The sequence below is a fragment of the Oryzias latipes genome, chromosome 2 (assembly GCF_053564925.1).
Source record: "Oryzias latipes strain Hd-rR chromosome 2, Olatipes_Hd-rR_3.1".
NCBI classification, from domain to species: domain Eukaryota; kingdom Metazoa; phylum Chordata; class Actinopteri; order Beloniformes; family Adrianichthyidae; genus Oryzias; species Oryzias latipes.
The window spans coordinates 27,348,870-27,364,967 of NC_136238.1; the positions used below are offsets into that span (position 1 = coordinate 27,348,870).

Sequence of the window (16,098 nt, forward strand, 5' to 3'; positions counted from 1 at the left end):
AATGCTTCTTGTCTAACACCTTGCTGGTGAGAATTTATGGACATAAATGTTTGGATTTCTTTCTATGTGTGCATTACTTGGGTTGATGCCGACATCTGGTGAAAATTTCGTGTCAATAGCTCGATTAGAAATATGTCTTTTGAGAGAAATGTTGACGTGTTCAATACTTATTTTCCCCGCTGTATAATTTGTTACAACATCTTTGTGAGCAGAGTTGATGCACATTGTTGGCTTTGTTCTGCCCGGTTCAATTTGTGCACGAGTAGAAAAACTATATGTCTTGAATTTGGCCGCATTGCTTAATGCTTGCGGCTTGTATACAGATGCCGCTTATGCATGTAAGAAGGAAGCTTAATATTCAAAAATTAGTGGGTGCGGCTTGTAATAAGGTGCACTCTATAACCCGGAAATTATGGTAATTAATTCCAACAAAATAATAATCTGATATACAGTCAGGTCCATAAATATTGAGACAGGAACAATTCCAACATTTTTGGCTCTATAAACCACCACAATGACTTTGAAATGAAACCAACAAGATGTGCATTGACTGCAGACCGTCAGTTTTAATTTGAGGTTATTTGCATCCAGATCAGGTGAGCGGTGTAGGAATTAAAACTGTTTGCATATTTGCCTCCCACTTGTTTAGGAACCAAAAGTAATGGGCCAATTGCCTTCTCAGTTGTTCCATGGCCAGGATGGTGTTATTCCCTCATTATCACAATTACAGTGAGCAGATGAAAGGTCCAGAGTTTTTGAAGTGTGGTGTAAGCATTTGGAATAAGAGCTGTCACTATCAGTGAACCAAGGCATCATTAGGCTGAAAAACAAAGGAGAACCATCAGAGAGATAGCAAAAATATTAGGTGTGACCAAAATGACTGTTTGGAACATTCTTAAAAAGAAGGAACGCACAGGGGAGCTCAGCAACGCCAAACGACCCGGGAGACCACCGAAAACAACTGTGATGGATGAAGGAAGAATTCTGTTCCTGGTGAAGAAAACTCCCTAAACAGAGGGTTTATCACTAGATGTAAAACTTTAGTGAGCCTCAAAAACAGGAAGGCCAGACTAGAGTTTGCCAAACAACATCTAAAACAGTCTTTACAGTTCTGAAACAACATCCTATGGACAGATGAGACCAAGATCAACTTGTACCAGAGTCATAGAAAGAGAAAAGAATGGAGAAGGAAAGGAACTGCTCATGATCCAAAGCATACAATCTCATCAGTGAAGCATGGTGGTGGTAATGTCATGGCGTGGGCATGTATGGCTGCTAATGGAACTGGTTCTCTTGTATTTACTCATGATGTTACTGCTGGCAAAAGCAGAAGGATGAGTTCTGAAGTGTTTCGGGCAATGTTCTTTATGGAAGCATTTGTGTACCATAATTTAAAAAAATCAATACCGGAAATGCTTTTTGATTTTCAAAATGAAGCTGCATTTGTTGACTCAAAATTAACAAGAATAAGAAATCCACTAAACCGCTTCTTCTTGTTCTTCTACACCATTGATTTTGTCACTTAATTAAAATGATAATGAAAATGGTATTTGACATTTTATTTTCAAAAAGTTCTCTTGTAAATGTGTAGTAAAATTCAGTTAGAAATGTCTAACTTTAAAATTATAATGAATTAAGAGAAATGCTTTTTCATTTTCTACTCAAAAATCACTTCTTCTGTGTCATAATTAAAACACAAATGCAAAGAGGGGATTGCATTTTTGTTTTAACATCCACCCTGCGAATAGTGTTGCAAAACACAATTTCAGTTAGCATTTACAGGAGGGAGGCGGGGCGATGATGTCAGTGTGTGTTAGTTCAACCGTCAAACTGCAAAAGTTTAGCATGGTGAAATCTGTTAGAGCTGTTCAAGGGGGTTTAGCTGTTGTGGAACAGCAAAATCAGCGGGACGCTGCAGTAGACTATATTCTAAATGTGCTTTTATTAGTTATGATTATTATTAAGGACCTGCTCGATCATAATCTTTTAAATCCGTGCGGCCAGTGCTTCTGTCTTGGCTGCAAGAAGGGTTAGCATCAGGCTAATATGTGCTAAAAACATTAGCCGTGGAGGAACACATCTTGTTTGTTTCATTTCAAATCCAAAAATGCTGACAATGAGTCGCTGTCCCAATATTTATGGACCTGACTGTACATTTATCTTGTTGTATTTGAATACACCACAGTCAAGGGACACGTTGATTGATCAATATGCATTATGGGACATGAGTGATGCATGATGGGATACGTAGCATGTAGCCCTCAGATGTAAAGTTACTGCTAACTCCTAACGAGTATGTTCATAAAAGACAAGTTACCTCAGCACGTCCTGAATATTATTATTCCTGTTCGACCCTAAATTACAACACCCCATACTGCAGACGCTCTCAGTCTGCCGGCCAGATGCCCGGATGCCTTCATGACAAACAGAAGAGCTCCATGGCCAGAGCTTCCGAGATCATCTCCGGCCAGCTGGACAAAAATAGCTCACACCGCGGCCAGCCGGAGCTCGTTTGCTTGGTGTCTGGAATGAAATACAAATACTTAAATCTATTTTCTCAACTGCAAGACACATCAATGAACCGATAACACCAGATGGAAATCTCAATCATATAATTCATTAGATGAAAAATGACTGACGTAACCAAAAAAACAGCTGTCCAGTCATAAACATGTGGAACACTCGTGTGCACTCGCTCACGTTTTATCCACAGATGAGCCCATATCCCTGCGCCTTTTAATCTCACTGGCAACAGAGATAAAAAAAAAATCCTTGTTGGTGTACACGTAGAGGTTGGAAGTCTGATATGCTAATTTTTTTTTTAAGTTGCTTTTTTTTTTGTTTTAACTTGAGCTTTTTCTGCACCAAAATTTCACAGATTTCATTAAAAATACCTCCAAATCAAGGGGGTATTCCAAAAAGCAGGTTATGCTAGCTCCCACGGTAAGATTGAGGCTAAGAAAGTTGATAACCTCAGTTTTCGGTTCCAGAAATGGAGGTATGTTTCAGGGTAGGTCAAGTTGCCATGGCAACTCAAGCTCTGAACTTAACCTGGTCTGGAGCAGGTTTAGTTGAAGGTTAGTTTGTTTACAGAGAGGTGAAGCAGCATGGCGTGTCCATTTGAAGATGATTTAGTGGATGAAAAAGCTCAGAGAATACTTTTTCCACCGTGAGAGGGTGATAAGACCACATATGGATGTTGGAAAGATGTAGAACTTTTTTACTTTTATATAACTTAATTATTTGCTTCAGTTAAGATAAATCATTTTTTAGGTCACCTTAAAAATAACACATAGTTTTCAGACAATTATTTTTCTTTCATTCAAATTAATTCAATTAAGAAGGTGTAACTTTGATGCTGCTGTTAGATCGGCACCGCAAGGAATTGTGGGATATCATTCCCTTTGCCTGTCTGGACGGATTTGGGTTTAAGTGTGGGTTTTTGACAAAATGCGTTTAGTTGTATAGCTCTTTTACTGTGTTTCACCGTGTTTTGCCGAGTTATTTTGACCTACTATATTACCGTCTCTGCACCATGAGTGAGAGTGAAGGAGAGGATGATGAGTTTATATAGTACCCCTACCACTTCTTACAGTAATTACAGTGACGGAAACTTCTTTAATGAATTTTTGCACTCCGTGCATTTTTTTTCCGTTCTTTTTATTGTTATAAAAATGAGCATATCTGCAGGCTCAAACTTAGACATATGAGAGTTCAAGAAATATAAGTAATGAAGATGGAAAAAAGATTAATGGAGAAATGTGACATTTAGTTAGATAAATACTTAAATTTGAGTTGTATAAACAATTATTGAGTTTTATAGACGTAAGAAATTAGGTTGAATAAATTTAACTAAATTATTTATTGCTAATAGAAGAAATTTATTTAAGTTTGAAGTTTTATTTATATATATATATATTTATATATATATATATATAAATTGGGAATGCAAAATGGAGACAAGATCAGAAACTCGTGCGTTTACTTTGTTCTCTTTTTTTGATGATGCAGCTGTGTTACTTTTTTGATGTACGTATAATCTTTATACGCCGTCATTAAAATCTCAGACTCCGTCTCACTTCCGTCTCAAGTGTCGCGCTCTTTTTTTTCTCTCCACGCGTTTCCATGGTGACTCCGTAAATCAGCGATCCATTGATAATGTCGTTATGTACCTGCCGCGCACGTGCATTAACCCAGGGTTACCAAGTCGAGCGTAATTACGCCAACTCATATCCTGTCTTTTGGAACCGACATACCCCGGGGTAAGCAAGTTCAGGCGGATTTCAGCCAGAGTTCAGGCTTAAAGTCAGGCTAGTTTAAACATGCTTCCTGGAATACCCCCCTGGCTTTTCACAGCAATTATTGGGTTAGATCAGGGGTCGGCAACCTTTACCACTCAAAGAGCCATTTGGATCTGTTTACCACAGAAATGGAACCAGAGGGAGCCGCAACACTGGTTTTGGCTATATATCGCCATAGTTCATTTTGCCGTACTTGTATTGATTTAAAATGCTGTCAGGATATTTATTTAAGTATTTATTTTAATTATTATTGAGCGTGATGTTTCCTTTGATCTTTTGTCAATTTTTGACAACCTTGAAATGACTTTTCCGTCTGTCAAACACCCAGAGTTAAGATGAGTAAAATGATGAAAACAAAAAGAAAGACTCCTTTCCTTTTTCTTTTAAATCCAGTAAACCCAATAAAGTAAATTCATTTTATGGATGACCACTATTTTCTATTAAGAAGCAGCTATTAGTTTGTTGCAGGTCTGGAATCACAAGCGGTGACTCTAAGCCCCGCCTCATTTCCTGCTCACATCCTCTGCAGCTCCAAGTCGTTTTCCCCAGCGTGCAACCCCCCCATAACGGGTTCTACACAGATAGCGCAACATACGGTCATAGTAGCAAACAGTTGATAGGATAGTAAGGGCGCCCTAACGCAAATTTAATTAATTTTACGCGGAAATGGGGGGTTTTAGTCTAGGAAAAAAAAAAGCTTTTTATTTTGGCGTTCATGTGTCCCTACGAGATCACCACTGGCTGTCTTTTTAGAAGAACTTTCCATCCCATAACAGACCCTGGTCGTCTTCACAGCCCAGACACGCGTGCTCACCCTGCTCTTTCCTCCTGCCCGCTCCCACAAAAATCTTAGAAGATGACAGTTATTTTACAAAATCACATAGAGCCGCAGCACAAGGGCGAAAGAGCCGCATCCGGCTCCGGAGCCGCAGGTTGCTGACCCCTGGGTTAGATTAAAAATAGATTCATTAAATTACTTAATAACAGGTAGTGATTGATTAATCGAACAAAGACTGAATCTCATGACAGTTCTAATAACACTGTCATAATTCATTTTTTGTAAATATTTAAAAGCTACATTTTATAAATGATAGTCTTAACAGCCAGAAAAACAGAAATAAAAAGTATTTTGTTTAACAGTGAAGTGGAACTTTGTGGCTCTTGTTGGGTTTTGGTCTGGAAGAAACTGGATCAAATGGTTCTTTTAGTGTTAAAGGTAAAAATCTGGTGAAAAGAACTGAACTACAAACTTAGAACCACAGATGACAAAACAGATTGTACTTTTTTATCTGCTAACAATTTTCTCTTTGATCTGTTAAGGTTTCCTGTTTGTCGTTAGCTGGAGGGACTAACTAAGATCATGTGATTTGAAGAATGTTGTCGGCTGCACTGACCAACAATGTCTTCTGTCTTTTCAAATGGAAGGGACAGAAGAGACTCTTCCAGGACACGCTGTTGATGGACTGCATGTTTGGAGAGTTTGAAGCTCAAGATAGAACCGTTGTTGAAGTGAACATACCGATAGTGTGGAGATGAAGACCAGAGTCACACTGACCTGCTGACATGTGAGAGCTGTCCACACTTTGGACATGACTTCTGTCCCTCCTCTTCCTCTGATCTCTGTTCTGTGGGTCTTTCTCTTCATCTGTAGTTGATGATGATTCTTCATGTTGGTTTCCTTCTTCATCCTGATTATCAGTTACATTGAAGCTCTGCTGTTCCTCTTTAATCTGTGGAGGTTCTGGTTCCTCCTGTTTCTCTTTAATCTGTGGAGGTTCTGGTTCCTCCTGTTTCTCTTTAATCTGTGGAGGTTCTGGTTCCTCCTGTTCCTCTTTAATTTGTTGTGGTTCTGGTTCCTCCTGTTCCTCTTTAATCGGTGGAGCTTCTGGTTCCTCCTGTTCCTCTTTCATCTGTGGAGGTCCTGGTTCCTCCTGTTCCTCTTTAATCTGTGGAGGTTCTGGTTCCTCCTGTTCCTCTTTAATCTGCAGAGGTTCTGGTTCCTCCTGTTCCTCTTTAATCTGTGGAGGTTCTGGTTCCTCCAGTTCTTCTTTAATATGTTGTGGTTCTGGTTCCTCTTGTTTCTCTTTAATCTGTGGAGGTTCTGGTTCCTCCTGTTCCTCTTTAATTTGTTGTGGTTCTGGTTCCTCCTGTTCCTCTTTAATCGGTGGAGCTTCTGGTTCCTCCTGTTCCTCTTTCATCTGTGGAGGTCCTGGTTCCTCCTGTTCCTCTTTAATCTGTGGAGGTTCTGGTTCCTCCTGTTCCTCTTTAATCTGCAGAGGTTCTGGTTCCTCCTGTTCCTCTTTAATCTGTGGAGGTTCTGGTTCCTCCAGTTCTTCTTTAATATGTTGTGGTTCTGGTTCCTCTTGTTCCTCTTTAATCTGTGGAGCTTCTGGTTCCTCCTGTTCCACTCTGAAGTTCCTCTGCTGGTTGCAGAGATCTTCCTCTTCAGTCATCCAATGCTGGGGGAGAACTGCAGGAACACAAAAGAAACACTTTATACCTTTTATACGTTTCCAGGACTTTTGGGTTTTTTCAAGCATCAATAAACTCTGTGATCATTGGAGAAAATGTCTGAGGAGTCTGGAGGACCAGAAGAGACTCATTGAAATAAATGAATTAAATATAAAATAATTGAATAATTGCGTCATTCATTTATTTACAATTGTCAATAAATAAATAGAATTTGAAATCAAAACATAAATGCTTAAATATATATAGAATAGTAATTAAAAAGCACCTTAAAATTTTTGATTGCATTTTTAATAATTTTATGGTCCAGTGTGGGACAAATTAAAATAAATACAATGCTCAGCATAAATGAATACACCTCACTAAATGTGTCAGAAAACCTTTAGCGTCCTTTCAGAAACAACATTTTCTGTGAAATACTAGATTACAAAATACTCATACAAAGGTGGGCCATTGATTGCAAACAGGATCTGTTCGTTTGCATAAAAAAATTGATTTCCTAACAAATTAATTTAAACCCATGTTGCAAAAATGAGTACACCTTACTCATAGTCTTATGACAAAAGACAAACTCAAGACTAAAAATTTCTAATTAACAGGCATCCAACCACAGTTGAGTGTATTGACTTATTTAAGAGGTGTCCAGCACACAGGTGACCATAAAAGGGCATTTCTTAACAAAGAACAGCCCTTCCCATTTCATGCTGTCAGCAATGGCTCCCCGTGGAAAAGAAATGTCACCAAATCTGAGAAAGGAAATCCTTTCTTTGCAAAAAAAAAAGTGAGGGCTACAAGATCAGCAAAGCTTTACATATCAGTCAAATTTACTACTGCAAAAGTTATCCAAAAATAAAGAAAGATGGAAGTGTCACCATCATACAGAGACGCCCAGGCCGTCCATGCAAGCTAACATCTCAACAGGAGGGTCTTCTGAAAAGAAGGCTTGAAGAAAACCACCATGAAAGCTCACTTTTTAGTTAGCTAAAGCAGACCAAATCAGGGCTAGGAATCACTAGGTCACAATCATACAGAGACGTCCAGGCCGTCCATGCAAGCCCATGCTGAAACAGATGAAGACTACTGAGACTCAATACTCTGGAGTAATGAGACAAAGATCACCATTTTCAAAACTAATGGTTTTAAAACTGTACGGCATTGCAAAGGTGAGGATTTCAAAGATAAATGCATGGTGCCTACAGTGAAACATGGTGGTGGCAGTGTCCTGATGTGGGGCTGCATGAGTGCTGCTGGTGTGGGGGAGCTGCATTTCATTGATGGGATCATGAACTCAACAATGTAGTGCTCTATACTGAAGAAGAAGATGCTGCCATTACTTCATTGGTCATTGACCACTTTTTCAACACGACAATGATCCAAAACACACTTCTAAAGCTACTGCTGTATTTTCTGAGGAAGAACAGGGTGAAGGTGATTGAACGGCCAAGTATGTCTCCTGATCTGTACCCTATCCAACACCTGTGGGGAATTCTGAAGAACAAGTTGAGCATCACTCTCCATCCAGGCTCTAAAATAGGTTTTTCTTGATGAATGGAAAAAGATAGATGTTGTAACATGTCGGCAATTTGTTCATTCCATGCCTAGAAGACTTGGTGCTGTCCTTAAAAAAATCACGGCCTCATTACAAAATACTACATGTAGTAGTTTTTGTTGCAGGGTGGATTTGCTTAAACCAATTGAAGAAAAATGGAAGATTATGCAATCTAAGTTAGATCATTAAACTTTATTTCATTTTATATAGTTAAAGAAGTTTTCAATAAAAGTCAACTTTGTTTAAAGTTTGGAAATGTTTCTTTTGCTCATTGAGCTTCGGATTAAATGAGTACTTTTTAAATCAAAGACTTTCGTTTATGTTAGCGCCGTTATTGGTACTTTAAAACATGAATGTTGGTCCTTTCAGAACTGAGATAAAAACAGCACAGACATCAAAGCTGCCTGGCGGGAACAACTAACTGCCCACTGATTTCCCATCATGCCTTTGTTTACGCTTTGTTTACCAACTAACAACTCCAAGCTAAAATTAGCGGCGAAGCTATGAGGGCAGAACCATTGGAACTATAATCTAGCCAGTCTGGATCCAGATAGCAGCTCAGATGAGGAAAACAAAGACCTTCATGGATCTATTTGTCTGCAGCAGTGAACGTACCAACTATGTTGAGCTGAAGCTGCGGGTTCCAGCTGCTATCCAGCAGTCTGCGCTGACGACAGAGCTCCTCCTCGTTCTGGACGATGGTTCCTTCAGCAGCAGAAAGTTGTTCTCTGACAGAACCTTCCTGAGGTTCTGAAGACATGGTTCCTGCTCCGATCTTCAGCTCCAACTCCCACAAACACCGCCGTCCTCTTCACTGCAGCTCCGATCGATCATCTGCTAGTCTCACAATCACAGCAATCCACGTTGTCTTTCCGTTCAACACTTCTTCACTCATTTACGACACTTTGGAAAATGCTGAGAGTTCCCACACGAACCACGTATCGTCCTTTCTGTCCAAAAAACTCACAAACGTCCCAACAAAACACCACCGACCTCTCAACACAAGCTAACGCTGCTAGCCTGCTAACAAGCTAACGCTGCTAGCGCCTCGTGCTGTTTACTTCCGGGTCACGTGCAGAAAATTGATCGGGAAAAAACGCATAAAATGAGTCGCTGAACTACAATATGGTTCAAAATGCTTCCAGATTGTTTTAAGTTTTAATTCAGTAAATAATAAGGAAAATAAAATCATAAAACAAAAAAATCATTTTGGGGGAAACTTTATGAGAGCCGCTGTGACGTCATCACACTGTGTCTCAATCCAATGTTCAGATTTGACTACAAAACGCATCAGAGGTTAAATTCACCTTAATTATATTTGTTTGTTGTATTCCTGAATTACAGTGAACGGTAAAGAAATGTCTTAAGTGAATAAATAAACTAAAATTGAAAAAATAAATGTAACTACAAAAAAACTTAAATAACAGTTTTTAAAGAGAAAAATTACGAGTATAAATAAACATTAAACTGTAGTCAAAAGTAAAGACGAATAATATTTTAGAAATACTTTCTGTGAAAAAACAATACAGAGGTTTCTTAGATTTCATTTTAATTAGATTAACACATTTATGAGGTATATAACTGAGACATAACATAATGAAAGAAAAGTGGAAAAATATAAATGAACAAATGAAATATTTTTAGAATGCAAACATTTTTCACCGACATTCAGCAAAGATTGTAACACTGTTTCTTGTTTCTGTGTCGTCTTCAAAGACTTGTTTAATAAAAAAGACTGGAGTTCTTAATTATTATTTCAGGTTGACACAAAATAAACACTTAAGGATTTTTTCCCTTCTTAATAACTAGATAAATATCACATGTAGTTTCTATAAAATATTAATTCTTGCTGTTTTCATTTAAACCCTTTCAGCTTTTTCCAGGTCTGAGAGTGTTAACGGAAATGAAAATATTTGACAATCCACTTGATGAGAAGCTGCAGAAAGACTGAAATCCATCAGATTGTAAAAACGTAGAGGTGGTCCTTTGATGATGATGATGTGATGAAGATCAGACGCTGATGTCACTGATGTTCTGGCTGTTGATGGGCTGGATGTGGGTCCTGGTGGTGCTGAAGAATGAAAGATCCTTCTACCTGCAGTCATTCCTGAAGGAAGCTGATTGCAGCTGTTCTCTCCTGACAGATGGAATGATGGGAAATGAAGTTCATGTTGAAGTGGGGTCCAAGCAGAACAGAAAGGTCTCACCTCAAAGTCAGGACTTGGATCAGCTGCTGTTCTCTGGGAGCGTGCACGTGCTGCTGCATGTGCTTCTGTCATGGCGTTCTGGATGAGCTGCTGAGGTCTGTTTGCATCAAGACTCTCAGCTGCTTTAGTCAAACTGCTGAGCGATGGAACAATGGAGCCGTTTCTGAAGGAAGAGGATCAAACATGATGCTCTGCATCCGTTTGCTTCAGGAAGTGGAGGTTTTTTAGAGTCTCCAGACTGTTTCTGAGCGGCCAAAGAAAAGCAGCGGATGTGGTTCTGTCTCCTACCAGCAGGGAGCGCTCTCAGCCGGACAGAACAGATCCTCAATGCTGCTCTGAGAAGGACTCTTCTGTTCCAGAAGCAGAGACTGTTCACATCCAGGAGAATCTGGACTCCAATGAATCCCAGAGAATCTCCTCTCTGCTGTTTGGACACTTTGACCAGCAGAGGGCAGCAGAACTTTCAGCAACTCTGGATCTGATCCCACAAAAACAATCCATGGATGATCAGATTTCAGAAGATTTGAAGGATCAAAGACAAAGATGTTCTGAAGAGAAGATGTGAGAAGAAAGTCCAGAATGAATCCACTCTGACTTCTCCTCATGTCTCTGAAGCTTGTGTCTTCATGTCTTCACCTCAGAGTTTCTTCTGGATTCCATGTGGATCAATAATATTGATCATGTTCTGTTGTCATTTTCCATCAGAACTTCAGGCTTTTCTCTGCTGATGATCTCTGAGCTGAACTTCTTGGAGGAATTCCTGAATCTGGGATTTGGAGCAAACAGTCAGAACAAAGGAGGTTTCCATTTCTTCTAAGCTCTGCCAGAAGAAAAGAGCTGAAACTTGAAGCTGAAGCAGCATTTGCTCCGAGAATCTGTCCTCCAGACCAACAAGTCCCACCACAGCCTTGAAGACGTTTCCAGAAGCAGCAGCAGGCTGTGTTCCCATGACGACGCTGAAGTCAGCTGCTGCTCTGCAGGAGAAAGTCTGCAGCTCCTCAGTCAGGAAGCTCTTTCAAGCTCGTGCACATCTGTCAGTGCAGCAGCAGAAAGCCTGTTTCCCTGCAGGAAGTCTGAGACTTTTCAAAGTAAGAGCCTCATGTTGGCAGAGATGGGTTGGATTCTTTGATGCTCCAGTGTCTTTTGGATTCAGGATGAGTTCATGCAGATCTAGAAATCCCACCATGATGATCATCCTTGAGGAATTTCAAAATAAAAGACTTACAAACACCACAATCACTGCTGGATGATAAATACATTTACTCTTTATTTTCTGTCAGTAAATAATATCTATCAATAAATCCTTGATTGTAAATGATGGATCTAAAGTTGAAAAGAAGTCAAAGTGCTGACTCAGCACAGATCAAAGGAGACACAGATGATTTCCTGGAATGAAGAAAACATCAAACATCATGATGTGATCTGGAACTGAGCTGTTCTTCAGAAGATCCTCCCAAACATGGAAACTGTTGCTGCAACACGTGAAGGTTTGGTTCTGTTGCTAGTGAGATCTGATGGATCAGAACCAGACTTCTGTCAGCTGGAACTGGGGCTTCTTCCAGACCATGTGACCTCATGGACAAGGCGTCTGAGTCCGGATTAGAAGATTGAGGGTTCAAGTCCCTTCATGGTTGGATTTAGATAATGTTCTTTTCCAGAGAACTTGGCATTTAGCAGTCAGGGGGAGAGAGGAACTTCCTGACAGGAAACATAGTCAATTATCTGACATCCAGGATTCATTTCTTTCTTTGTTGTCCTTTCAGACTCACTGGAATCCAGCTGCTATGGTAGAGTGTCCTTGTTGAAGCTTCATGTCTTGTTTGTCTCTTTCATGTTGGTTGATCTCTATGGTTTTCTCTGTGTGCTCAGAAGGTGACGATAAAGGAAACATCCAGTTTCTGCACACGTTACTTTTAGGCTAATGCTAAGTAAACAGAGAAAACATCTCTGATCTGATTGGACCAAAGCATGTTAGTGAAGTCCACAGTGGTCCCTGCTGTGAAGATCTGTTTTTCTGTTTGTGGATGAAGAGAACAAACGTAGCAGTTCTGCTGTTCCTGAAGTTCCAACATCAGGTTCATAGAGACCAGCATAGACCAGATCTGTGTTCCTCCAGGTTCAGGGCTGGGGTCGTATAGAGGTCAGGACTCTGCGTTGTGGCCGCAGGAACCCCGGTTCAAATCCAGGTCACAGCAATATGTTCAGACCAGGAGTCTGACTGATGCAGACTGATTGATAGAATGACTCATGAGGTCATTTGAGTTCATCTGCTGCTGATTACCTGGATCAGGTGTGTTTAGCCAATAAGGAGCTTTAATGGTAGGTTAGATCAGGGGTGGGCAATTATTTTAACTCGGGGGGGCCACATGGGATTCTAAAATTTAATAGATGTCCACATGTCAATCAAAATCACCAATGATTGAAATCATATTATCCCTGATTTGAAGTGATTGAATGGATTGAAGTTTTTGCAGGATTTTTACTGTTGGTGTTGCACAAAATTAGGAAAATGCCAAATATTTTTGGAGTAATCCCAGTGATGAGTTTTATGGTTACGTTTTTAATGTTTTATAAGAGCTAAAAGTGAAAATATCTCCAGGCTATGTTTTGCAGCATGATCATATTTGGAAAATTTTGATATTATATATTATTTAAGGTTTAACTTGATTTATTCTGGATTAATATTCCTGTCTGTTTTTAATCATTTTCAGTTTAGTTTTAAAAGTTGTAAAAGTTTAGTTTTAGTATCTTCAGTAAATGTTTCTTGATGTTCGGCCCAAAACCTAAAGTGTTTTTTGGATTTAGGCCCCCTGTGTTTGACCCCCATGTAGTTTATAAAATTCATGATTTTTTGTGTGTAAAATGGACAAATAAAGATAGAGAACACAAAAAGAATGTCATCAAATGTCTGTGTGCAGGGGGGAGGGGTGTTACTCGCCCTGGGAGTAAGTTAGTGTAGAACCACCACTGAGTGACAGACGGGTCCCCAAAGAGAAAAGCATGAAGCTCAAAGGGCTTCTCTGTTTGTTTGATGAAGGTCACATACCTATGTGGTGAAGCTGCAGCTGTGGTTTCCAGATGACATCCAGCAGTCTGCGCTGACGACAGAGCTCCTGCTCGTACTGGACGATGGTTCCTTCACAGAGTCTGCAGATTTCTTCAGCAGCAGCAGCTAGTCGCTGACAGAATGAACAGTTTATGTCCAGATCTTTTTTAAACTTAGTAAAGAAGTGTTTCACTGGATGAAATTTATGAAGAATTTTGAAAGAAATTTCTCTGATTTTATTGGTGATGAAATACTTTTGGGGCAGGGACCAAACATTTTCCCACTGAATTCTACATCCAAAGCTATTCCAATATGAGATAACATACGGTTTTGTGGCAATCTCATTTTGAAACAGAGAACGCATTTGATTTGATTATTTCTGCTAGTTGAAAAACATAGTTTCCACACCACAATTCTGTTAATTTGGGAGGAAAACATGGAGGATTTGAAGGAGAACTACTACACAGAAGTCTAACACCATTGGGATTCTCCAGTAACCAATGCAAACTCTGCAGGTGAGACATGCAGACTATAGGTGGACAGAAACTCAACGGATGACATTAGGTTACCTTGTGGATCCATCAGCTGTGTTACAAGAGAAATGTTCTTTTCAAACCAATTTTCACAAAAAATACTCTTGTTTTTGTACAGAATATCTACATTATTCCAAATATAGTAGCGATGAGGAGAAAAACTATGCTTGTAGATCAAAGTTCATGTTAATAAAACCTGCTTATGAAAATTAGACAGTTTTAAGGAAATTTTCTCTATTTTCTATTCCAGTGTGGCTCCACTGGTGTGTTTATGTGCGAGAATGATCCCGGTGATGGTCAGAGGGGCCGTAGGCGCGAAGTGGCAGCCACGCCTCTGTCAGTCTGCCCCAGGGCAGCTGTGGCTACAACCATAGCTTACCATCACCAAGTATGAATGAGGAGTGAATGAATAATGGACACATTGTAAGTGCTTTGAGTGACTTGAAAAGCGCAGATAAATCCAATCCATTATTATTGTTATTATTATATTTTGGTATGAAATTCCAAAATGAGGTTTCACTTTTTAAGAAGTTTTTTAACGATTTAATTTGAGGACATTGTTTAGAGTGGATAAAATCAAGAAAGTCAAGTCCTCCGTTTTTAGATTAATTGGGATTTTGGTTTATGGAGCAAGCAGGTACTTCCTGTTCGGGGGGCGGGGCCAAGCTGTCCAGGTGTCTCTACAGTCAAAGGTCAGATTAGGAGTCTGCAACCTTCAACCTTAAAGGAGCCATTCTGGTTTGTTTGTCTCTGACCAAACCCAGTAGGAGCAGCAAAGCAGAAAAACAGCAGACTGCTTTCTATTTCTGTTGATGTTACAATGAGGATTTGGATCCATATGTGGTTTTTAATAATAAAACATTAAAATGTAAAGAGAAAACAGCATTTTTTCTAAATATTAAACTGATTTTTACATTTAACAAAGGATGATATGAGTTTCTTTCAAAATAAAACACTGTTCAACATAGAATCATCCTGATGCAGCAAATGTTCTCTGAGGAAAAATGTCAACAAGTCAAAAATGACATTTTCTATCAGTAGAGCTTTAAGTCTACTGTGGTTAACCGTCATAGAAACAGGACTTTATTGTTTCAGGATCCAATCAAAATTCTATCAAGTTTCAAAGTTTCAGTACAAATCAAGATTTTTAGCATTTATTGGATTTTTCTGTCTTTCTTTCTCATTTTAGTGGCAGAAATATCTCTTCATAGTTCCAGAGTCTGTATTAAATTAAATAACGTCTGACTGTTTCTGCTAAAACACAACATTTGTTGATAAAATGAAGAACTTTGGACTTTGTCTCTTTCATGATCTTTGACTGACAGCTAAACCAATAAATGTTTCTGAGTTGCAGTAAAGTCTTCAGTGAAATCCCAGACTGTCCTGGACTCTGATCCTGAAATCCTCCTGATGACAAAACCTTTGAAAGTTCAGAGTCTGGAAGGGAAACAAGCTGTGAGGAAACCTTCAGTGCAGAAAGAACTGCAGCTTCTTCAACTGGAACTCTGCAGCCAAATGAGCAGAAGGATCTGGATGAATGGAGCTTCTGCTGTTCCATCTGTCTGGATCTGCTGAAGGATCCGCTGACTATTCCCTGTGGACACAGCTACTGCAGGAAGTGTCTTCAAGGACTGTGGGATGCAGAGGAGAACGTCCACAGCTGTCCTCAGTGCAGGAAGACCTTCACACCGAGGCCTGTTCTGGGGAAAAATGTCATGTCAGCAGCTTTAGTGGAGCAGCTGAAGAAGAGCGGACTCCAAGCTGCTGCTGCTGGTCTCTGCTCTGCTGGACCTGAAGATGTGGTCTGTGACGTCTGCACTGGAAGAAAACTGAAAGCCATCAAGTCCTGCCTGATCTGTCCGGCCTCTTCCTGTGAGGAAGACCTTCAGCCTCATTTGAAAGCAGCTGCATTGAAGAAACACAGACTGGAACCCTCCAAGAACCTGCAGGAGAACATCTGCTCCATCATGATGAGGTGATGAAGATGTTCTGA

The 16,098-nt window shown here is 39.7% G+C and overlaps 1 protein-coding gene across 2 annotated transcripts in view; it reads right to left on the reverse strand.

Annotated features, from left to right (window-relative positions):
* LOC144986860 (uncharacterized) overlaps positions 1-15,170 on the reverse strand; it is a 34,705-nt gene extending 19,535 nt beyond the window's left edge. The window contains exons 1-2 of one of the 2 annotated variants that reach the window (XM_078935394.1): positions 13,573-15,170; positions 5,857-6,771 (exon numbers count right to left, since the gene is read on the reverse strand). In XM_078935394.1, the coding sequence (XP_078791520.1) occupies positions 5,857-6,771; positions 13,573-13,936 (1,279 nt within the window). In that variant the 5' untranslated portion in view covers positions 13,937-15,170. Of the gene's footprint in view, positions 1-5,856; positions 6,772-8,934; positions 9,476-13,572 lie in introns of those variants that run through there. The other variant, XM_078935398.1, reaches the window with a different exon arrangement.
* Between the last annotated feature and the right edge of the window lie 928 nt (positions 15,171-16,098).